This window comes from Ambystoma mexicanum, chromosome 1q, assembly GCF_040938575.1.
Source record: "Ambystoma mexicanum isolate Mex_15411 chromosome 1q, UKY_AmexF1_1, whole genome shotgun sequence".
Lineage (NCBI taxonomy): Eukaryota > Metazoa > Chordata > Amphibia > Caudata > Ambystomatidae > Ambystoma > Ambystoma mexicanum.
The window spans coordinates 1,527,871,833-1,527,897,113 of record NC_090922.1 but is presented as its reverse complement, the minus strand read 5'-3'; the positions used below and the strand labels follow the sequence as shown (position 1 = coordinate 1,527,897,113).

Genomic DNA, 25,281 nt, shown 5'->3' with positions numbered 1-25,281 from the left:
AGGTGCAGGTTGTTCATTATCAAACCCTAGCCGATATTCAGATTGTACAGTATCTCACTGCACTCATATTCTGACTTTGCAGAATCACAACTCCTACAAGTGTACATTTTGCACTATTATCCCCATTCACGTGCCAGTTGTACACTATCATATTGAAATAGTGCAGCATCCTGCTACTTAAAATCTGTCTTGTGTACCCCATTCTTTATTTCCAGCTCCTTCCCCACCCACAGCTGTGCAGCCCCCAACAATGCATTGTGAAGCGCTTGAGGTTAGCGTGGACTGGTAAAGGCAGAAGGGCTGTAGAGAAAGATAGAGAAAGCAGGGTGTGAAGTTAAAAAATCACTGTAAAGTACATTTCTGCATAACCATATATGAACATTTCATTTTAAATAAATATAGCACACACATGTTCATAATTCAGTACAATACATATTTGTGCAAACTGTACAGTGTCATATAGTTCAAGAGTGCAGAAATGAGGCTCAAAGATCAGTCAAGTGCCAAAGCTAGATAGATGGTCCTGTTGGTTCGAACAGGGTCAAATGACTTGAATCATGGCTGCAGCAGTTTAACAGTGAAAAGACAGTGTTCTGGCTGTCCTGACTATCAGGTTGCTGTGAGCCCAAAGCCAGAATCCAAGGTTACGAGTTGTCCTTGTTCTTAGGATCCCACCACGGGAGATTCTGGCACACCCTCCCAGGGGTCTTTCAAGAAGTGAGGCCCTGGGCAGCAGGGTAGCTGTCAGAGATGTAGGTCTTGCACCAGCAGCATATAACCCCCAACGCGTCCTGGAGATGGTAATGCAGCAGAGCTTGCCTCATCCTTGGACACTCAGTCTTCACCTCCGGCAGATGGATTTGCAAAATCAACCTACCAACAGAGGTCCAATGAATTCTTCTTTAAGTGTTTGCTCTAGAGTGAATCTGTGGTGCTCCTGTCAGGACTCTTTCCTTAAGTAGGTTCAGGAACATTATGTTGGCACTAGTGCTAGCGTTTTTCTGAAAGTGGCAGATGCCACCTTTTAAAGGCAAAGGACTACAGGTGATTGGAAGAAAGCAAGCCTTGCTTAAGAGTGCTTCCTGTTCCTGGAACAGGTGGCCTTTGCCTTCTGACATCACAGCCACAGTGCTCTATGTTAAAAGAGGTAGGGGGCAGAAAGGATAAAGAGAGAAAACAAGATGGTGGAACCTTCCTTCAGCTAGTATGTGCTTCCTTTTCCAATACTAACTCCCACCCTCCCCTTTTCAATAAGGTCAACCGCACCCAGGTGTGCTGTTTGATTATTCCTGTTTGCAGGACAGCTTCCTGTGGAGTGGCTGTCTGACTGGATAGGGTGTTACCTGCCCTCACAAAGGATCAAAGAGAGGTAAACCGCAGTGCTACAATACTGCTGGCTGGAAGCACCAGAAAAAGTCTGGCTGGGGGGGGGGGGGGGGTTAATACACATAACCCTTCCACAGCTGAGCTGGGGTCACAGGGCTAACACATGTGTGATATCAAATGAATGTGGCTTGTACAGTTATGAGAGATGTAGTGAGAAAGCCTCAAACTCAGTTATGGCTTATAGTTAAAGTTTAATGTGCCACCAGGATAGCAACACTCATAGATATGTATTTTTTGGAGCATATCCTAAATGTAACCCCTGTAGCTTTCCATGACTTGGCTGTCAGATCAGTTCTCCAGTGAGCAGCACCTGTGTCTGATGAACCTGCCATGTGCCACTGGAGAGCAGGCGCTGGAGATCAGGATACTGAACCAGCAGGGCACAGATGTACACTATGTTTTTGGCATGGAGTTTATGAAAGGGACAGCTGATTAGCAGAATATTTTGGAATTACCCAGAATATTTTATTAGTTTGATAAAAATCAAAAAAGCTAGGACTTCTACACCCTCAACAGATGGCAATCTGTCACACATTCTCAACTTCACTTCTATCCCTAAACTTAACGTTGTCAGCTTTACTACTACACTTAGAATTGTTCAACTCTACTCATGCACGTAATCATAGTGTACTGTTGTCCACACTTAACCTTGTTCTTTTGTACACTTACAATTTACCTTGTCCTGTTATATGCAAACACTTGAAGTAGTCTAATAAATTATTAATCTTTATAACGTGCTTAATGCTGGAGAACAGTCTCTAAGCGCGGGAACAAGGTTCGAACCTGTGTTGCTTTGCATTGTCTTGCTACCAAGCCAAAGAAATTTTGCTTGAGCAATCCCCCTGGTCAAACCACTGAAAGACATTACATCAATGCCTAGACATCTCCAACTGTTCCACTTATGCTTACACTTACCACTTTACAACTGTTTGTCTACACATTACATTGCCAAACTTAATTTAAGACGTAACAAGTAATGTACGAATGTACCCTGGCTAAACCAGGCCTGAAAATAAGTACCGTTTTCTGTGCAATGACTCTTGTTTATCAACTATTGAAAGACCTTTTTACCTTGATCCTGAGAGAATTATTGCTATTGAGCAATCTTCTTGTGCTAGGCAACACAAGAACCTCTGGTATGGTTCTCACAATTGTTTTCTCGTTGTTTTCAGGCTTATGTGAATATGGCTCTGTTTGAGAACTTTACCTATGCAGGAATTGATGCCACGGCTGAGGAAGCCTGAGTGTGAACCAAGATGCAGTGAACTCCACATCTTCGAAGTGAGGGCAACAAACCTCTTCTATATAGAACTTCGCTATGCGACAATATCCCTGAATTTATTTGTAATTATAGTGGAACAGGGATCCACATTTTTGCTCTTTGTCTATGGTGTCAAGTCAGTGTGGGCCGCCACTCAGGAAAAGGAGAAGAACTCCTAGAAAATGTGCTCAGTGGGATTCCACCGCTGCACAGAGCTCAACGTATGAAATCCCTGGAACTTTGCAGAGATAGCGGGTCTTTCTCTCCCACCAGTGGTGCAGCACAAGCGTGTCTTCAGTTCTCCCCAAATCAGAAACATCTGCCAACACTTCAGCAATTCCAAGAGATTACCTGTACATTATTCAACCCCATGAAAAGCAGTTTATGCAGCCATTGATTCTTCTAACACAATAGGATCCACAAATTGTTCTTTCAGATGAGGATTTATCAACTCTTTTGTAAGGCAAGGAGTCAGTGCTTTATCTTTCACAGGAGGATCCATCAATCCTTCCATGACATAAGGAAACAGCGATTGTTCTTCACACAAGGATCCGCAAGTCTACGGTGTAAAAGGAGTGCCATCAATATATGAAAATCAAGCACACGGCAACATAGACGTCACTTGTGCAAATAGATCCTCCGAGCATTTTGCTGCAGGTGCAACATTCTTTCCACCACCCAAGTAGCGGTCAAAGAATCCATCGCAACAGCCTACACCAATGCCTGCAAAACACTGATGTTCCTGAAATCTTTATAAACTCCATCCAAAGAGCCTATATCAGGCGCTCTATCGCAAGAACAGGTATTTATCATTCATCCTCAAACAAGACGTAGCATGCAGCTAGTTGCAAAACCATCCATCGAGACTCTCGCCAACAGAACATCTAACAAGCATTGATGCCTAAGAAAAGATATCAAGCATTCGTTCACAATAGCAATGATCAGTCCTTCCATATCCATCAAATACCCCATCACCAAAACAACAATCAAGACGTCTCAAACCTTTAAGCAGAGAAGAATCCATCAATTACTGTAGCACGGGTGTAAACATCAGTCCTTAAAAAACACAAGGAGTATGTTGCCTTCTATATCTCCGAACCAGCCATGAATTATTCATCACACAAACATCCATCATTACAATCCTTGAGGCACAACAGGCGTCAAAGTGTCTTCTTTCTTGTTTCTACAACATGGGAACATGAGAATCGATCAATTTGTTGGTTGCACGAGCAGTCACTGATCCTTCTATCACATGAAGGTCCGTTGATTCTTTCAGAGCATGGCAATCAAATCATTCTTCCGTAACACGAAAAGCCACGAAAAGCCATTGATTCTTCTAACACAATAGGATCCACAAATTGTTCTTTCAGATGAGGATTCATCAACTCTTTTGTAAGGCAAGGAGTCAGTGCTTTATCTTTCACAGGAGGATCCATCAATCCTTCCATGACATAAGGAAACAGCGATTGTTCTTCACACAAGGATCCGCAAGTCTACGGTGTAAAAGGAGTCATTGAGTATTCTCTCACATGGGGATCCTTCCTTTCTTCTATCACAAAAGAGTAACGTTGTTCTCTCACATGAAGGCATATCTATTGAACTCATCACATGCTCTCATCACACAAGGATCTTTCAATGAATTTACTGTGTATCAATGAATCAACCAACTCAACATATGTAGAGAACTCAATCTTTCAAATCTCTAAGAGTCACTTTATTTCTCTATTGAAAAGAGAGCAATCAATTCTTCCAGTACCCACGGATTCATCAACTCTTCTGTCACAGGAGGATGTTCCATTTCTTCCAGTGGACAATAATTCATCAACTCTTCCCTCACAGGAGGATCTTCCATTTCGTCCAGTAGAAAAGGATTCATCAACTCTTCTGTCACTGGAGGATCTTCCATTTCTTCCAGTACCCAAGGATTCATCAACTCTTCCCTCACAGGAGGATCTTCCATTTCTTCCAGTACATAAGCAGGTATCATACCTTGAAAACACAAGTACCGCACATTCCTTCCAGAAATCAAGGTTTAGACTCGACCAGTCCTTCAACACGTGATTATTCATCAACCGTTCAAGGCGATATGGATCATATTATCTGGCTTAATTGAGACAACCACAACATATTCTGCCGAAACCGCTAGAAATATCTGAAGCAATAATCTTGCCATTGTCTAAATGCCATAAAATAAACATGCAAAAGACACAGCAATCGCTGCAGAAGACATTCTAGGACAGGGTTAATTTAGCCTGATCAGTGATTTGTGGGCGCTAGTGCTTGAGGGTGGGAGTGGTCCCCTGTGTTCGTGTCTATATCATGGTCTGTAGATTGTAGGTAAATGTTGAGATTATTGCTGTAGATAATATTGTTGACATCTTTTTTGGGGATGACATTAGAACTATATATTATGGTTAGTTAATATTTTCATCACCCAAGATGTGCCAGTCATTCCAGGAGGCAAGTGCTAAGAATGTTTTACTACACCTCTGAGGATCTGCAGTCTTCACAGCCTTGCTCTGCAGTGGCCCCCCTTCCTTGTAAATTGGACTGCACTGGAGGTGATGCGTCTTTCAGTATAGAACTCCAATGAGCTGTGAGTGGCCAAGCCTAAAGGGATTGGACATGTTAAACTGGTTACCCGAGCAAGGATATGCCTCTTAATTCAGCTGCATTGCTTCCCAAACAGACTAGTGGTGACTGGTGATTACTTGCTGTGCATGATGGGAAGAGGCCGGGCTCTCTCTTGTAAACATTGCAGAGGGCATGTGCAACACTCACCTGCTGAAGTAGCCCCCTCTGAGACTCCCTATTCTGCCACAGGCTTCCTTTTTATTGTAAGTAGTCAGCGGCACAAAGTCATACAACTGTCAGAGATGTGCTATATAAATGCTAAGCAACGTAGAGATGTGCTATAAAAATGCTAAGCAATGTAACCTAAGATGCTTTGGGCTCCACCTGCCAGAATAGCGGTCAAGGTTACAGGCAGTGTGTGCATTGATCCCGCTGTTACACTGATGATAAACTGAGAGACTCTCCAGGACAATACTATCCTTTGTGTGTATGTATCCTACAGAGTGTTTGTGTAGTGTGACTTGTAAATGCGTTCCTTCTGATCAAGCATTAGGAGATGAGATGGACCTTAGCTCCTGTGTGGTGGCTAGACAGGAGGTGGCTAGACCGTAGGTGGCAGACCAGAAGTGGCTAGACCGGAGGGTTGCTGTGTGCATTCTATGTTATAGACACATGATGTAAAACTGTTTATTCTACTGCTTTGTGGGTTTGTGTATATGGCGATTGATCATCAAGTGCAGGTGAGATGAGAATGGTGTTAATACATGCATGGAGGTTCAGGTTCCCTCGGGATATTTGTACTTTCAGTCTTTCACTCTACTTGTCTTAGTCCCCTCTACTTTTCCAGACCCCATCTCTAGTGAGTGGACATAGGGATGCAAGAACCCGGGGGAGCAGAAGATCTTATCTCATGCATGTCAAGTGCTGTCCCTTTCCTGATCTGGACCCCTACTCTAGGGGCCTGAACTTGATTGCAGTTGGGTAATGTCCTGAGTGGTTGCTGCTTCAGAAATGCTGGTGGGGCAGGAGCAGGCGATCTTCCAAAATAACCAACCTGGGGAACGATTAGCTAGTGTTTCGAAATCTTCCAAAATCCTTAATCAAAAAGGGAAAGAAAGCATGCATTGGTAAATGCTCACCAGCAGAGGGCACTAGACCAATCCTTTCTCAGTTTACAGTCACACGCTGTCACTTGCAAATTAGTTGGCAAGGGCTTTAATACAAGCCATCTCATTTGCTCTTTCCCATTCATATGCCAAAGTATCATCTCTACCATCAGCCAGTATGGGCTGCGGTGATGTACATCTGTACCATGTGCCCTGTTCATCTGTAGCCTGTGCCCTGTTCATCTGTAGTCTGTGCCCTGTTCGTCTGTAGCCTGTGCCCTGTTCATCTGTAGTCTGTGCCCTGTTCATCTGTATCCTGTGCCCTGTTCATCTGTAGTCTGTGCCCTGTTCATCTGTATCCTGTGCCCTGTTCATCTGTAGTCTGTGCCCTGTTCATCTGCAGCCTGTGCCCTGTTCATCTGTACCATGTGCCCTGTTCGTCTGTAGCCTGTGCCCTGTTCAGGTGCAGCCTGTGCCCTGTTCATCTGTAGCCTGTGCCCTGTTCATCTACAGCCTGTGCCCTGTTCATCTGTACCATGTGCCCTGTTCATATGAAGCATGTGCCCTGTTCAGGTGCAGCCTGTGCCCTGTTCATCTGTAGCCTGTGCACTGTTTATCTGTAGCCTGTGCCCTGTTCATCTGTACCATGTGCCCTGTTTATCTGTAGCCTGTGCACTCTTCATCTGTAGCCTGTTCCCTGATCATCTGTAGCATGTGTCCTGTTCATCTCTACCTTGTGCCCTGTTCATCTGTTCCATGTGCCCTGTTCATCAGCAGCCTGCGCCCTGTTCATCTGTAGCTTGTGCCCTGTCCATCTGTAGCCTGGGACCTATTCATATGTACCATGTGCCCTGTTCATCTGTACCATATGCCCTGTTCATCTGTAGCCTGTGTCCTGTTCATCTCTACCATGTGCCTTGTTCATCTGTTGCATGTGCCCTGTTCATCTGCAGCCTGTGCCCTGTTCATCTGTAACCTGTGCCCTGTCCATCTGTAGCCTGGGACCTATTCATCTGTACCATGTGCCCTGTTCATCTGTACCATATGCCCTGTTCATCTGTAGCCTGTGTCCTGTTCATCTGTACCATGTGCCCTGTTCATCTGTAGCCTGTTCCCTTAGCCTGGGACCTATTCATCTGTAGCCTGGGACCTATTCATCTCCACCATGTGTCCTGTTCATTTGTAGCCTGTGCCCTGTTCATCTGCAGCCTGTGCCCTGTTCATCTGTACCATGTGCCCTGTTCATCTGTACCACGTGCCCTGTTCATCTGTAGCCTGTTACCTGTTCATCTGTAGCCTGGGACCTGTTCATCTGTAGCCTGGGACCTATTCATCTCTACCATGTGCCCTGTTCATCTCTAGCCTGTGCCCTGTTCATCTGCAGCCTGTGCCCTGTTTATCTGTGCCATGTGCCCTGTTCATCTGTAGCCTGTGCCCTGTGCTCTGTTCCACTGTACCCTGTGCCCTGTTCATCTGTAGCTTGTGCCCTGTGCCCTGTTCATCTGTGCCCTGTTCACCTGTACCCTGTGCCCTGTTCACATGTACTCTGCGCCCTGCTCATCTGTAGCCTGTGCCCTGTTCATCTGTACCATGTGTCCTGTTCATCTGTAGCCTGTGCCCTGTGCCCTGTTCATCTGTGCCCTGCTCCTTGTTCACATGTACCCTGTTCACCTGTGTCCTGTTTATCTGTGTCCTGTGCCCTGTTCACCTGTGCCCTGTTTACATGGCTCAGCCGATGCCGCTTTATTGTTGAGTAGCCGACTAGCTGGTGAAGAGGGTGGCTCTAAAGTTCTCCAACTAACAGTAAACAGCACTTCCGATTCCAGGTCTATTTTTCTTTTACAGCTAAACACTGCCATGAGAACGTTTTATTTATCCAGATAAATGTAGCATTGTGTCTTCTGGCAAGGGTTTGTATTTGAATGAATAAACAGATGTTGATTTGGAAAGCCCTTGGTGGTCTGGATGCTCGTTCACTTTCACTTCCAGGAATCATCATTGTCAAGGGGGAGGTCACTAGGTGCTTTAGGTTGTCTGCTCTGCCCCTTACTCATAATTGTCTGAAGGGAGTGACTGCTTCTTCCTGCTGACCTTTGCCTCTACTCAAACAGCCCAGTGCTCATCGTAAGGATTACTCTCGGCTACCAGTGGTGGTTGGGGAATATTTTCACTGGAGAAGTGTATATAATTCTCAGTATTGGGCATAAGCGATTGAGCATAGTTAGGGAGTCGAGAAAGAATCAATTAAAATGGTCCATATTACAGCACGGTTTTTGTGAAACAATTGGGTAAGAAGCCACACTATTTAAAATCAGTTTTCTTTGGTAATAGATGCCAGGTCCAGGATGCAGAACACAGAATCATTGTACAGTGCATTTTCAGGATGCAGTTGCACACAATATATGCCAGTATTGCCACAGTAATAATACCCTCAGTTTGGCTGTGCCCAATAATGCCTATATTGCTACTGTAAGAACACATTTTCATGCTGGCTGTGCCAACAAGTGCCAGTATTGCAACTGGAAGAGCACACTAAAGTTTGCTGTGCTCAATAGTGCTAGTAGTGCCAGTATAAGAACTCATTGTCATGCTTGCTGTGCCAATATGCTCCAGTATTGCCACTGAGAACAGCTGTATTATAACTGTTTTTCTTGATATAGACTATGGTGGAAATGATGGCAGTGCCCTATAACATGTAAATACGGTGAAGATGCCTTCTTGGTTATAATTTTATTTACTTGTATACAATCATAAAGATTTTTACAAGAGCAATTCCAATCCAAAAGACACGCGAAGACATCACAAAGCTGACGACAGTCTGTAGTCGGCCAGTGTTTAGATAGGCCAGGTTCAGACGGCAGTGCTCAGATTTGTCCTTTCCATTGCCAAATTCAAAAGTTTGGCAGACGCTGTATGCCATCGAGTCTTATCGCCTGTAATAAGGCGATTCCACCAAGTTGCTTCGTTGCCAGCGAATGAGTTTACCATCAGGGGACTAAAAAAGGCTACCCTGGCTTGGTGCAGAGCTGGGCAAAGCATCAGCAGATGTCTAATAGGTTTAATCTCTTTGGGATTTTTACAGAGTCTACAGGCTTTTAACTTGGATCCGGATCTTATCGCTAGGATTTCCTGCGTCGGTAGGACATTGAGATGTGCTTTCAAAAAAGTTCTCATCAGTAATTTACTTGGGTATCTTTTGCAGGATGCCATTGGTTCTTTCAGTTTGTTGATAGTCATAGGGAGATGGGCTAGTAGTTTCTTAGATGTTGCTTTTTCCATAGTGGTAATCCAATCCAAACACTCCAATTTTGTTTATATCCTGACCGGATTGTTCTTTAGTTCTTCTTCAGTGCAAGCAATTTCCTGAAGTTTTAGGTTTTGGGCCGTGGCCCACTCATTCATAGAGTGATTGTTGCCTTTATCAATCTCTTCTGCTATCATGCGATAGATTTCCAGGATCTCAGGATGAATGACTTTCCTATATAACTGTAAAGTACTGTGGTCCACCACTGCTTTCAGGGAGACAAGACTGAGTACCCGTCTTATCGGTGCTACAGCTGTGGAATTTGGTAAGCCCCGCACTGATCTCCAGATGAAACCTTCAAGTTTTGCCAAAGTAGAGGAGGGATTGAGTGTGTGGCATCCATACCATATGTCAACGAGGGGCTGATCGCCGGTTGGAGTGAATATTTGCTGTATTTCTGATCGACTGCTCTCAATTGAGCGGCTAAGTTCTTGGCCTTAGACCACAGTGAGTCTTGCATGTTACGGGCTTTCTTGGTGCTACCCAGTTGATGGAACTGACCTGATCTTGATTTGGCTGTCTTTGAAATCTCAGAGAAAAGATATGAACAAGGCTGGTGCCAGAGGGCAGCCTTGCTTCACTCCACGGAATGTAGGTATAGGATTCGAAATTAGTCCTTGGTTGTTTAGGCAGACTTTTATACTGGTGTTTGAATGCAGGTTAATTATGGGTTCCAAAATGCCTTCTGGACAATGCATAGTCCTAAGTTTGGACCACAGTTTCAGTCTGTCCACTCTGTCGAAAGCTTGGGACAGGTCGACAAATGCTAGAAAAATCTGTGGTGCTCCTGTCAGGACTCTTTCCTTAAGTAGGTTCAGGAACATTATGTTGGCACTAGTGCTAGCATTTTTCTGAAATCCTGTTTGCAAGGGATCGAAGCACAGTGAGGTGAAGGCCCATTTACGGAAATGTGTCAGAAGAATTGTAGCAAAAACCTTTCTGATGACATCAAGAAGGGCTATTGGCCGATAGTTCAAGGGATCTTCTCTGGCTCCCTTTTTGAAGATCGGGACGATCACCGCTTTCGTCCAAGAGTCAGGGACTGTTTTTCTTTCTCTGCAGACTTTAAAAATTGAGCTGATAAGATTTGACCAGTCATCCGGATGTTGTTTTAAATCGCAATTAGCGAGTCCGTCTGGCCCGGGTGCTCTTGACGACTTCAATTTCAGGATTGTAGTTTTAATCTCGACGATCTCTGTCTGGTCCACCCAGACTGTGTCCTCTGGTCGACTGATTTCGTTATTGTTGCCTTTTACTGATTCAAACAACTTCAGGAAGTGAGCGGCCTATTTTTCTTCCGACACTGGGTTGATCATGTGCGAGTTTAGAAGCTTGTTCGGTTTGTTGATAAGCGACCAGAAATCACGGAATTTTTTTGTTGGACAGAACCTTCAACATCTTTGTGTCCCACTGGTATAAGAGACATCTCGAATTTCTCAGCCATTGCTTGTAATTTCTTGTTTCAGCCATGAGGTTTTCCCAAAGTATGGGTATATTCAAGGTTACTGCCTCTCTTTTCAGTTCTGAGTTTGATGACCAGGGCCGTGTTGTAATCATGGTTATGGTTGTTGAAGTTCTTCCTAGGTTTTTTGAAGGCAAGAAGAAGGGGAATATAGCTCGATCTGGCCATTCCTTCTTGCGATGCGGGTTCAGACATTAAGTTGATGAATTGGTCTGTGAGCTTACGAACGTCAGAAGCAATCATACGTAGACGAGTTTGTTGTGAGTTTGTCTCAATAAGTGGTTTGTGGAATTGCAATTGGCTCCCTTTACCTCTGCATATGAGATTCAGTAGATTGTGGCCGCTGTGCTTCGTTCTGATTACTTCAATTGACACTATGTTGAAAAACACAGGTTCGGAAGCAAAGATGTAGTCGAGAGTAGCTGATGACCTGTCACGCTCCCAGGTCGGTATCAAGGTGTCTGGATCTGTGGTAGTGGCAGAGATAAAAAGATTTCTAGATTTCATGATGGAGCTCCCCTAGTTATTGCAGATGAGTTAATAGGTTGCTTTGTTTTGAGCGTGTTGGGCGTAATGCAATTCGCATTAAGGTCCCCGCAGATCAAAATATTAGAAGATTTGTATTTGATTGCAATCTCATCGATTGTGTTGGCCACTTTGTCGCTTCACTGTTCACTGTAGAAATCTTTTGCGGATTCCAGTAGACGTTTTTAATTTCTACCGAGTCAGATAATGAAAACTTGGCCGTTTGGGTTGGAGAATTCCACGTGGTCAATACGGCCAGAATTTCATAACTACGGGTTATGACCTTTGTGATGGATATACCGGATCCTATGCGGGTGGCTATCAGTAAGCCCGAGGAAGGACATCCCAAAGGCCTGTTGAAGGCTGGAGATATTTCAATGCAGTAACCATCTAGGGCCGTTTTTCCCGCAGGCACGTTTCCTGGAGGCATATGATGTCGTAGGAGCCCAGGTCGTGACTGTCAGGCTTGGTAAGATGAACATGACCTCTAGTGTTCAATGACTATATACTTAAGGTTTCTTTCAAGGCTGTTTGCTGGGTTGGTTGAGGTGTGAGTGACATCGACTTAACACCCCCTGATGGTTGCTATCTTTTGAGCCCTGGAGTTAAGACGCTACAGAACCAATTCCATTTGTCTTTCTTGGTTGATTTGTCGGGGCCGATAGGGATCTGCTCCAGGATTTTTTTTGAGGTCCTTTCATTTAGCGGAGATACTCCCTAATCTTGGTTGCGGATACAGGAAGTTGTTGAGTAGGATTGATTCCGCCGTTCATGTTCATATTTTTTTCTGAGGTCTTCTCTAGGCACTGTTCTCTCGTCACTCCTTCTGGTGTGCCTTGGGCGGACAGTTGTAAAATGTCCATCTGATGTTGATCCGTTGGTTCTCGAGCTGTTGTTGGTTGTTGATAATGGGCTTCTTCCCCTGCTCGCTGGTCTGTAAAGGTCTTCTGTTTGTGAATTGAATCTGTAATTTTTTTGGGTGATTTTCTGTAATTATCTCTTGGCGATTCTTTTGAGTTAGTAGATGGGATCTCGTAGATGTTAAATCCCAAATGGGCTAACTCTGCATATATTTCTTGCGGTATTTCATCAAGTGCTCGTTTTTTAATGTGAAGATAGGCCTTCGCTTGATTCTTTCTGTGATACGGTTCGATCAAGGTGAAGTCGTCTGATTTTAAATTCTGTAAAGTTTTCACCCTTTTTAGTGTTCTAAGAACCGTGTTTCTGTTTAGAATCATATAGTGGTCGTTAGAAGTTTTTTGTTCAATTTTAAAGAGACGAGTCGATCGTATAGACAGGACTTGTGATTTTGCTTGGTCATCCATTGGGTGTCTCGTGGACTAAGTCTTCGATTAGTTCGATTAGATGAAGCTGGTGATACTTTTTGTTGGTTATGTTTTGCCGAGTCAGATATTGGTTTGGTGACTTTATGCTCCATTTGAGTCGTTGTAGCAGAGAGAGTGCTTTCCCCAACTGAGACGCAGGTTGACCGGGTCAGTGTTTGAACAGGTGGTTTATTTGAAATTTCTGGTTGCAATGCTCTTGCCTCTGTTGAATCCAAGCGTTGGGTTAAGTCCATCAGAGAACTTTGAGCTATGAATTCTTCTGTAGTCTTGGGAGAAGTGGAAATGCAGATAACTGAATTATTGAGACTTTGTTTTTGCTGAGACGATGTCGGTTTTTCTTTTGATTAATCTTTTTGTTTGGTTCTCGCAGACATCAAGGGGTCAAGGGCCGACACTGTTTGTAAGCCATTGGAGTCCGATTGACTGATTGTTGTAATTTTCAACAATGGTTTACTTTAAGAGCTTGGTGTTGTTTTTTGTTGATTTTCCGCTGCTCTCTGGTGTTTGGCAGATGCTAAAGCGGGTTGTGGGAGCCTTTCCGTTTGTCTTTTGAAAACAGGAGCCAGTTCGGGAGGGTTTGATGGAACTTCGGTCTGAGTTTCTTTTTCCAGAGTAACTGGCATAGCTGGTTTGAGACGATGTAGTAGGTCTTCTAGTAGGCTCAGCTTTGAGTCCCACAGCTCTCTCTGATCTTTACTTCTTTGGTCCAATGCTGTAATGTAACCTTCAACAAAGATCAATTTGCTATGCATCATTGCAGTAAGGACAGTGCTTTCTTTCAACGAGTCATTGATGGCTTCATACAGCTTCCCAAATGGTGATAGAGCTATTGTAATTGCTGACATGATTGCTGGGAGATCTATTTTTTTAGTAGGCGACTCCTTGTTTCCTAAAGTTGTTATTTCACTAAATCTTCGGTTTTTTGGAGGGGATCGAGGTCGTGGAGTGTGCTGGATCAGTGAATATGGTATTTCTGAGTGATCGTCTGTTTGAGTCTGGCCATCGTCAATGTTCAGGCGATCAGGAGAAGGCCATTTCACAGGTTGAATCAATGGTGAGGAAGCTTTAGTTTCAGGGCCACGTATGGGCGTGGAAGGAGTTTGTTTTCCGTGTGTTGGACTGGGTTTTTTAGTGCTGGACGACTTGCTTGATTCAGAGGTACTTTACTCCAATGTTGGTTTGTTTTGAGTACCAGTTAAATTAGGGTCGTCCAAATTGAGAATCCCTCCCGGTGATTCCAACTCTTTGTTGGATTCTTTACCCGAGGACACCTCGTTATTTGAGTTTGCTGAGAAACCTTTGGGTACCGCATCGATTCTTGGCGCAATAGACGCCTCTTTTGATCCTATTAGTTGATTTTGGATAGCTGATTGAATCTGAGCCTGGTTTAGGATCCCTGATGTTAGTTTCCTTGCTTTGCTGTCAGGTGGGAGGTCCTGAATAGCCTCCAGGATTTCTGCATCTGACAGTTCTTTAGTCTAATCCAGCTTTCTTTTGTACTGCTTGTTTATAAAGTCTTTAAGTGCACTGGAGAGATGTGGCGCCGGTAGAGTTGGCTTCCCTGCTTTCTTTAATCTAAGTGATTTTTGTTTTACATTAGTTGTTGTTTTTTTTTCCTTTTATTGTTATGCTTAATAACCTCTTGGGAATCGTGGGTTTCCAACTGAAACACAGAGCCTTGCTCTGAATGAAGAATGGTGGAGTCTGTCAAATTAGCCGTAGGCGCATGAGCGCTGCAGATTCAGGGTTGCAGGAGGGGGCTCTTAAGGGATGAACAGGGTGCTGAAACTGCTATTTCGGCATTCTCCTGTGCGGGATCGTTGTCCCGAAATCTAGATGTTAGAACCAGGTGGACCGAGTGATTGTTACTGTTACTTGATGATTCTAGCGCTGCATGAAATTGGGCTGCCATCAAAACTGCCGTTGAAGTTAATGTAGAAGTTGTGGCCTTTGGAAAGACCTCCATGGGGCCCCCCAGTTCAGGCAACATCCAATCGGTGTTCAGTATTGACTGAGTGAGGAAGTCCTGCACCCTGGGGGTGCTCGTTGGAGACGGCATCACAAGCGCCCGAATCAAAGTGGGGTGCCGCTCGCTGATCATTGGAGCCCCAGCCTCTGTCAAGGCAGACTCATTCCTGGTGAAGCAGACCCCAGATCCACCGCCCGAGACCGTCAGCACGGGAGCCTGGGCCGGCCTACCTCCGACGGCCGAAACCAAGGCACCCCTCGTCTCATTTACGAGAGGGGAAGGCAGAAACTGCCGTACGGGGGACGGGCTGCAAGGTGAAGAGGAGCGAGAGGACCAGGAGACCAGGTGGGGCCCAATTAGGTGCGCGGGCGCATTGGAGATCGCCAAACCGCAAATCCATGGCACCAGAGATACAGGTAAGGTAGGAAGCATGGTAGCGGCGGGCTCTGTCTCACAAATGGTCATTGTTACGTTTGCTGGCCCAGAATTGTCTAAAACATTAGTGGAAGTATTCACCGATGTGTTTGAAGAGGTTAAGGAGCCAGTGGATGACTGATTCACGACAGTGGGAGAATCCACAATATTCTGTTCCGTTCTGTGCATGGAGATGGTCTTAGCACTCAGCGGGTACGCAGCACTCATAGTGTTCATATTGATCGAGGCTGTGTCAATGATTGTCTTAGGGGGTAGCCTTACCTCCTTCGATTTTTTCGAACAAGGTGCTGGTTTGGTTTTCTTACTGTCGAGAATTTTTGTGGTACTCCGCGGTATTCGCAAAGAAGCCTCTGACGGCGTGTCTGATGAGTTCACAGACTGCAGTGGCTGGGCCTCAGTCGTGCCGGTAGGTTCCATTTGCTCCTACTGCTCCTGCAGCAGACTGCAGACGACTGCTCACCCTCTGCTCACGCTCCGCTCACCGCTCCGCGGTGAGACTGCTGGTTAAAGGTACTTCCCACTGGCAACACGGTAGAAAGACTGCAGTCCACAGACGACTGCTCATCCTCTGCTCACACTCCGCTTCTTGGTTATAATGATTTTATGCTCATATATGTTGGTTGCTGTGGTTTATGTTGAACTGGTGAGTCATTACTATGTACCTTTCATAGCATTTAAAGTGCTATAGTTACTTTCAAATACCATAACAATCCATATGAAAGCAAGTATTCAACGACTGGTTCTAATTATAATGGTTCCGGTGCAATTCTACCAAACCCAGGCCCTTTGCACTTTCACTAGGTCAACAAGGGTGGGGGGTAATTGTGGGTCGAGTTTAGTACTGTGCATGCCCTCACTGTTAGGCGGTCAGCATACAAGGGTCACTGTGGGTCGAGGTTAGTAGTCACATCAAAGCTTGCTATGCCCAAACACGCAAGCCTTCCATGCACACCCCGATGAGGACATGCGTTGCTTGTTTTGAGCTTTTGGGAGGTGGCAGTGCATGTAAAGACTCCCCGCTACTCTGGAAAAGAGTGCAGGAGAGGAGCCCCCACTAACAACAAAAGGATTCCATAGTGCAGTGTTGCCCTCCATAGTGCAGTGTTATGCTTGATGTTACAGTCTTGCCCCCCATGTTACAGTGTTACCCTCCATGGTACAGTGTTGCCCTCCATGTTACAGTGTTGCCCTCCATAGTGCAGTGTTGCCCTCCATGGTGCTGTGTTGCCCTCCATGGTGCTGTGTTGCCCTCCATGGTGCAGTGTTGCTCTCCATAGTACAGTGTTACCCTACATGTTACAGTCTTGCCCTCCATGGTGTAGTGTTGCCCTCCATAGTACAGTGTTACCCTCCATGGTGCAGTGTTGCCCTCCATGGTGCAGTGTTGGCCTCCATGGTGCAGTATTGCCCTCCATGTTGCAGTGTTACGCTCCATAGTGCTGTGTTGCCCTCCATGGTACAGTGTTGCCCTCCATGTTACAGTGTTGCCCCCCATAGTGATGTGTTGCCCTCCAGGGTGCCGTGTTGCCCTCCTTGGTGCTGTGTTGTCCTCCATAATGCTGTGTTGCCCTCCAGGGTGCAGTATTGCTCTCCAGGGTGCAGTGTTGCCCTCCATGGTGCTATGTTGCCCTCCATGGTGCAGTGTTGCTCGCCATAGTATAGTGTTACCTTACATGTTACAGTCTTGCCCTCCATGGTGCAGCGTTGCCCTCCATAGTACAGCGTTGCCCTCCATGGTACAGTGTTGCCCTCCATGGGGCAGTGTTGGCCTCCATGGTACAGTATTGCCCTCCATGTTGCAGTGTTGCCCTCCATAGTGCTGTGTTGCCCTCCATGGTACAGTGTTGCCCTCCATAGTACAGTGTTTCCCTCCATGATGCAGTGTTGCCCTCCATAGCACTGTGTTATCCTCATTGGTTGCAGTGTTGCTCTTCATAGTACAGTGTTGACCTCCATGTTACAGTGTTGCCCTCCATAGTGCAGTGTCACTCTCCATGTTAGTGTTGCCCTCCAGGTTACAGTGTCGGCCTCCATAGTGCAGTAATGCCCTCCATAGTGCAGTGATGTCCTCCATAGTGCAGTTGTGACCTCCATCGTGCAGTACCGCCCTCCATGTTACAGTGTTGCCTTCCATAGGGCAGTGTCGCTCTCCATGTTACAATGGTGCCTTCCATAGTGCAGTGTCACCCTCCATGTTACAGTGTTACCCTCAATAGTGCAGTGTCATTCTCCATGTTAGTGTTGCCCTCCATGTTACAGTGTCGGCCTCCATAGTGCAGTTATGTCCTCCATAGTGCAGTGTCACCCTCCATGTTACAGTGTTGCCCTCCATGTTACAGTGTTGCCCTCCATAGTTCAGTGATCTCCTCCATAGTGCAGGGATGTCCTCCGTAGTGCAGTGTTGCCCTCCATAGTGCAGTGTCGCCCTCCACATTACAGTGTCGGCCTCCATAGTGCAGTTATGTCCTCCATAGTACAGTATTACCTTCCATGGTGCAGTGTTGGCCTCCATGGTGCAGTATTGCCCTCCATGGTGCAGTATTGCCCTCCATGTTGCAGTGTTGCGCTCCATAGTGCTGTGTTGCCCTCCATGGTACAGTGTTGCCCTCCATGGTAAAGTGTTGCCCTCCATGTTACAGTGTTGCCCTCTATGTTACAGTGTTGTCCTCCATAGTGCAGTGTTGTCCTCCAGGGTGCAGTGTTATCCTCCATGGTGCGGTGTTGCCCTCCATGGTGCAGGGATGTCCTCCATAGTGCAGTGGTGCCCTCCATAGTGCAGTGGTTCCCTCCATAGTGCAGTGGTGCCCTCCTTAGTGCAGGGATTTCCTCCATAGTGCAGTGTCACCCTCCATAGTGCAGTGGTGCCCTCCATAGTGCAGTGCTGTCCTCCTTAGTGCAGGGATGTCCTCCATAGTGCAGTGTCACCCTCCATAGTGCAGTGGTGCCCTCCATAGTGCAGTGCTGTCCTCCTTAGTGCAGGGATGTCCTCCTTAGTGCAGTGTCACCCTCCATAGTGCAGTGTCCCCCTCCATAGTGCAGTGGTGCCCTCCATAGTGCAGTGGTGTCCTCCATAGTGCAGTGCTGTCCTCCTTAGTGCTGTGTCGCCCTCCATAGTGCAGTGGTGCCCTCTATAATGCAGTGCTGTCCTCCTTAGTGCAGTGCTGTCCTCCTTAGTGCAGGGATGTCCTCCATAGTGCAGGGATGTCCTCCATAGTGCAGTGTTGCCCTCCACAGTGCAGTGTCGCCCTCCACGTTACAGTGTCAGCCTCCATAGTGCAGTTATGTCCTCCATAGTACAGTATTACCCTCCATGGTGCAGTGTTGCCCTCCATGGTGCAGTGTTGGCCTCCATGGTGCAGTATTGCCCTCCACATTACAGTGTCGGCCTCCATAGTGCAGGGATGTCCTCCATAGTGCAGTGTTGCCCTCCATAATGCAGTGCTGTTCTCATTAGTGCAGGGATGTCCTCCATAGTGCAGTGTCGCCCTCCATAGTGCAGTGGTGCCCTCCATAGTGCAGTGCTGTCCTCCTTAGTGCAGGGATGTCCTCCATAGTGCAGTGTCGCCCTCCATAGTGCAGTGGTGCCCTCCATAGAGCAGTGCTGTCCTCCTTAGTGCAGGGATGTCCTCCATATTTCAGTGGTGCCATCCATAGAGCAGGGATGTCCTCCATAGTGCAGTGGTGCCCTCCATAGTTCAGTGCTGTCCTCCTTAGTGCAGTGCTGTCCTCCTTAGTGCAGGGATGTCCTCCATAGTGCAGTGTCACCCTCCATAGTGCAGTGGTGTCTTCCATAGTGCAGTGTCGCCCTCCATAGTGCAGTGGTGCCATCCATAGTGCAGTGGTGCCCTCCATAGTGCAGTACTGTCCTCCTTAGTGCAGGGATGTCCTCCATAGTGCAGTGTCGCCCTCCATAGTGCAGTGGTGTCTTCCATAGTGCAGTGCTGTCCTCCTTAGTGCAGTGCTGTCCTCCTTAGTGCAGGGATGTCCTCCATAGTGCAGTGTTGCCGTCCATAGTGCAGTGCTGTCCTCCTTAGTGCAGTGCTGTCCTCCTTAGTGCAGGGATGTCCTCCTTAGTGCAGGGATGTCCTCCATAGTGCAGTGTTGCCCTCCATAGTGCAGTGTCACCCTCCATAGTGCAGTGGTGCCCTCCATAGTGCAGTGCTGTCCTCCTTAGTGCAGGGATGTCCTCCATAGTGCAGTGTCACCCTCCATAGTGCAGTGGTGCCCTCCATAGTGCAGTGGTGCCCTCTATAGTGCAGTGCTGTCCTCCTTAGTGCAGTGCTGTCCTCCTTAGTGCAGGGATGTCCTCCATAGTGCAGGGATGTCCTCCATAGTGCAGTGTTGCCCTCCACAGTGCAGTGTCGCCCTCCACATTACAGTGTCAGCCTCCATAGTGCAGTTATGTCCTCCATAGTACAGTATTACCCTCCATGGTGCAGTGTTGCCCTCCATGGTGCAGTATCGCCCTCCATAGTGCAGTGGTGCCCTCCATAGTGCAGTGTTGTCCTCCTTAGTGCAGGGATGTCCTCCATAGTGCAGTGGTGCCCTCCATAATGCAGTGCTGTTCTCCTTAGTGCAGGGATGTCCTCCATAGTGCAGTGTCGCCCTCCATAGTGCAGTGGTGCCCTCCATAGTGCAGTGCTGTCCTTCTTAGTGCAGGGATGTCCTCCATAGTGCCGTGTCGCCCTCCATAGTGCAGTGGTGCCCTCCATAGAGCAGTGCTGTCCTCCTTAGTGCAGGGATGTCCTCCATATTTCAGTGGTGCCATCCATAGAGCAGGGATGTCCTCCATAGTGCAGTGGTGCCCTCCATAGTTCAGTGCTGTCCTCCTTAGTGCAGGGATGTCCTCCATAGTGCAGTGTCACCCTCCATAGTGCAGTGGTGTTTTCCATAGTGCAGTGTCGCCCTCCATAGTGCAGTGGTGCCATCCATAGTGCAGTGGTGCCCTCCATAGTGCACTACTGTCCTCCTTAGTGCAGGGATGTCTTCCATAGTGCAGTGTCACCCTCCATAGTGCAGTGGTGTCTTCCATAGTGCAGTGCTGTCCTCCTTAGTGCAGTGCTGTCCTCCTTAGTGCAGGGATGTCCTCCATAGTGCAGTGTTGCCCTCCATAGTGCAGTGGTGCCCTCCATAGTGCAGTGCTGTCCTCCTTAGTGCAGCGCTGTCCTCCTTAGTGCAGGGATGTCCTCCTTAGTGCAGGGATGTCCTCCATAGTGCAGTGTTGCCCTCCATAGTGCAGTGGTGCCCTCCATAGTGTAGTGGTGCCCTCCTTAGTGCAGTGTCGCCCTCCATAGTGCAGTGGTGCCCTCCATAGAGCGGTGCTGTCCTCCTTAGTGCAGGGATGTCCTCCATATTGCAGTGGTGCCATCCATAGAGCAGGGATGTCCTCCATAGTGCATTGGTGCCCTCCATAGTGCAGTGCTGTCCTCCTTAGTGCAGTGCTGTCCTCCTTAGTGCAGGGATGTCCTCCTTAGTGCAGGGATGTCCTCCATAGTGCAGTGTTGCCCTCCATAGTGCAGTGCTGTCCTTAGTGCAGTGCTGTCCTCCTTAGTGCAGGGATGTCCTCCATAGTGCAGTGTCGCCCTCCATAGTGCAGTGGTGTCTTCCATAGTGCAGTGTCGCCCTCCATAGTGCAGTGGTGCCATCCATAGTGCAGTGCTGTCCTCCTTAGTGCAGGGATGTCCTCCATAGTGCAGTGTTGCCCTCCATAGTGCAGTCGTGCCCTCCATAGTGCAGTGATGTCCTCCTTAGTGCAGGGATGTCCTCCTTAGTGCAGTGTTGCCCTCCATAGTGCAGTGTTGCCCTCCATAGTGCAGTGTTGCCCTCCATAGTGCAGTGCTGTCCTCCTTAGTGCAGGGATGCCCTCCATAGTGCAGTGTAGCCCTCCATAGTGCAGTGGTGCCCTCCATAGTGCAGGAGATTAACTTGAAAGGGTGTGACTTTGACCAATGCTCGGATTGCACGTGCCTCATGGGAGCTCATCTCCAGCTGTATTTGTTGACATATCCGGGGCACTGATTGGGCCTGGAGCAGAGTCATACAAACATTCTCCCAGGCACAACCATTCACACAACACTCACGCACTCACAATTATTGTTTTAACTTACCTTGCTTTTCCACCTGGTCCTATACCCATGCTGCGACCACGGAACACTTCTTGTAGTCTCCACATGGCTACAGGAAGCAGTGAGGTCAGTTTTGGATTCTGAGTGAGGTGTTCTGCATATTCAGGTCTGGGTGTATATTCAACAGATGATGGGCTTTTTCCCAGGTGAGTGTGTTTGTTTGGAGTATGCAGAGGTGCTATTTTACTATTATTTAAAGGGTATATATTGACTCCAGACCTAGCTTCAGGAAGTCATTGAGGGACGTCCACAGTGATGAAAGCAGAGATAAAAGGCATTTGGGAGCTAACAGGGCATTGGGCTGGAGTGCAATTAGGCAGCACAGGATCTGCAAACAACCAGGGGAGGAACCAGGGGTGCAGATCACCCAGTCTCAGGTTAGGTGGTGAGTGAAAGGCGTGTGGAACTAGCTCTTGAGGAGCCATTCCTTGAACAAGAGGGACTTGAGCTCTTTCTTGAAATGTAGAAGCAAGGAGCCGAGTCTGGGATTGACAGGGAAAATGTTCCAGAGTCTTGGGGTGTAGAAAGAGAAGGTCTATCTTCTGGTTCTTTCCTTCTTGCAACAGCGGAGTGCAAGTCTGCACATGTCCTGGCTTCTGATAGATCATAGCCCTCTGGAGATGCTGAGCTTCTTAGCAATCTATCTTGGGGGCTTGAGGGTGACAGCCTTGCAGATGATTCCGCAGGATTTGAAGATTACATGTGCTTGCAATAAGGGCCAGTGCAGTTCGGAGGGCCGAGATGATGATAAGTCATGCTGCAGCACGTAGGACACATCTCAGAGGCATTAGGGTGTTTGCCGCAAGGCCTTCCAGAAGTGTGTTGCCGGCATCCCGGTCGGAGAGGACCAAGGCTTGGACAGCGGATATGAAGGTGTTTTCTGGGATGAAGGGCTTCATTTTTCTGCAGAAAGGAAAGTTGGTCCCAAGCTATTTGTGTCGTCCTTGCTTTGTGCTCCTTGAAGGAGAACTGTCTGTCGATGTAGAATCCTAGGGAATTGGCCCAGGAGGTCTACTTAGGTGTGAAGCCCTTGAGGGTCATAGCGTAGAGCTAGATCTGTGTGTCAGGGTGTTGTTCGGTGCTGTTGGTCAGCAGTAGGAATTCAGACCTGGAGGAGTTGAGCCATCCAATAAGAATCAATGTGAGGCCGATCTTGAGCGTGTGGATGTCCTGAGTGGAGGATAGCTTGTAGTAAAGCTGCGCGTTATCTGCATATTGGTGGGTGTGGAAGTTGTATGGAGCTGGGAGGGTTCTGAGCAGTGGTCAAAGTGGGGGAGAAGGGAATTAGTGGAACTGTATATTTTCGTGGAAAGAAAGGTTGTTGCCAGCCGTGGGTGGACGTAAACATTTTCATTGATATGGGGGAGCAACTGAGCATAGCAAGGGAGACCGAATCAACCAACGGGCACCTGTGGTGGGGGATCTCCTCTGAGAAGATGTTTAAATAATGGGTAAAATCATGCATTTTACAGCACTCTTTCTGAACATTTTGGTAAAAAACAATATGGTTTACAATTGTTTTTTCAGGCCTGAACAAATGCATTAGATGCCAAGTTCTCAACAATGCTAAAGAGCATTTTCAAGATGCCTTTGCCACTATAATGCAATATTCTCCCAGTATAAAAATATGTCCATGCTGACTGTGCCCAGACAGGTCCATGCTGCCCGCACCAGTATATGCCTGTATTCACAAATGAGAACATACTCATGTTTGCCCTGCCAATAATGTCATTAATGATACTACTTGAAAATATGTCCATGCTGACTGTGCCCAGAGAGGACCATGCTGCCTGCACCAGTATATGCCTGTATTCACACATGAGAACATACTCATGTTTGCCCTGCCAATAATGTCATTAATGATACTACTTGAAAATATGTCCATGCTGACTGTGCCCAGAGAGGTCCATGCTGGCTGCACCAGTAAATGCCTGTATTCATGCATGAGAACATACTCATGTTTGCTCTGACCATAATGCCAGTAATGATACTATTGGAAAACATGTCCATGCTGGCTTTGCCAATATATGCCAGTATCCCCAAATAACAACATAATCCTGTTAGCTTTGCCCTTAAAAGCCAGACAAAAATGTCATGCCACAGTAATAAAATATATTCATACTGGCAGCAACAATGTGGGCCAATAATGGGCAGGCCTTGAATGTACAGGCCAGCAGCTCACACTGCTACTGAAAAGTTCAGTACCCACACATGCAGTACACTGCAGAAACATTCACACAGGCGCGTGCACTTAGTAAACTTGGGTTGGATGTACCAGTAGCACACTGTCCCACACGAATACTGATGGGACTACAGAGGTCCCCACTTTAAAATCCCGGTAGTTTTGCAAAGAAGAACTGGCATCTTTTTTTTCACACTTACTGACTGTTAGGCAGAATCCTGTGCAGTGCCCTTAGTGACCACTACACACAATTAAGACCACAGGTGGCAATACAAGTTTTTACCTTTGGTACAAGCCTGTACTACTATGTCAGAGTGGTAGCAGTGGCAGAGCACAGGCTTATTTCAAGAGTATATGAGCAGTAGCAGAGATTACACAAAGGGACCACAATTACTGTGACTCAAACAAACACTGACTCCAGGTTTCAGGTAGAAAAATATAAGTACATTTATTTTTAAACCATTCGTTATAAACACAACACTTCTATTAAACTCAAATAAAAACCACACGTTAAATATACTACAACTAACCAATTCACTTTGTACAGTAAGTCTCAAGGTAAGTACCCTGTGTTGAATGAACCAGTGTTACGAACAAAACACGTTACTGCAAATACGATTGCGATCTCTTTTTGCCAGTTCGGTCTACAAAATAAACGCCTATCGTGACATGAAATGCTACCAGGGCAAAAACACTTCTGAGATACCCTGAGGGAGTTAGAGGCAAAAATCACAGGCAATAGTTTGGTTAGGCAGGCAGAATCAAGAAACACTCAGAGACTGGGGTTCACCGGGATGGGGTAGTTGCAGCAGCCGTCATTCTCCTCTTGTCTTCGGTTACTTGTTGTTCCAGTGGCGACTCTCTGACTTCTCGCCCAAGAGACCTGCCTTTTATGCGAAAAACCCCCATTCACATTCGTGGCTGTCAATCATCCAGCAGGGGGGTTGTCCAGACCGGACAACTACCCTGGCCAATCATGACAAAGGGCGACTTGGGTTTCCTAGGATACACTGTGCAGGGGGTGACTACACCCCTCCCTCACATTCAGCCCACCTAGACACCCAGGCGCCTTGAGGAGGGCTTCTGAGCAGAAGCCCGCCAAAAGACAGTGAAAAAAGAAGGCGAACCTAGTTTGCCGCACAAAGTAAGACACAAGAAGGACTTCAACAAAAAGAAATGGCAAATAAACCAAACTGGAGCCAAAAGAAAGGCGATTTGGTCAAGCGGGTTTATGTTTGAGGCTAATATAATAGCCAAGAACAGTACCACGTTTATCTAATATAATTGCAGTAGTAAAGTTAGGGTAGATACCACTGCCATCAGCCAAGTCTAAATGTTAAAAGAGAATAACAATGCTCTAGGAGGTACAGATAAAAAGGGATACGAATTAACCCTTTCCAGTACTCCATGGAAGATGGGGTGGATTGGATCTGTGGTAGATTAACTAAGTAAAGTTAATGGTAACATTACCCTTTTCTGGGGGACGATAGTCGCCTCAGAAATGGAGTCAAGGGAAGTCTCAAAGACAACCCTGTGTCACGGCACTGAAGGTGCTGTGTGACACACAAAAAGAAGGGGGCTACTGAAGTGGTGTACTTCAGAGACC

General features: G+C 46.8%; 1 protein-coding gene across 1 annotated transcript in view; it reads left to right on the top strand.

The window, feature by feature from the left end:
* The window catches only part of TIE1 (tyrosine kinase with immunoglobulin like and EGF like domains 1), a 538,492-nt gene extending 530,213 nt beyond the window's left edge, over nt 1-8,279 (top strand). Inside the window, exon 23 of the mRNA XM_069642443.1 lies at nt 2,559-8,279. Coding sequence (XP_069498544.1) covers nt 2,559-2,630 — 72 coding nt within the window. The 3' untranslated portion in view covers nt 2,631-8,279. The remainder of the gene's footprint in view (nt 1-2,558) is intronic.
* Nucleotides 8,280-25,281: the final 17,002 nt, after the last annotated feature.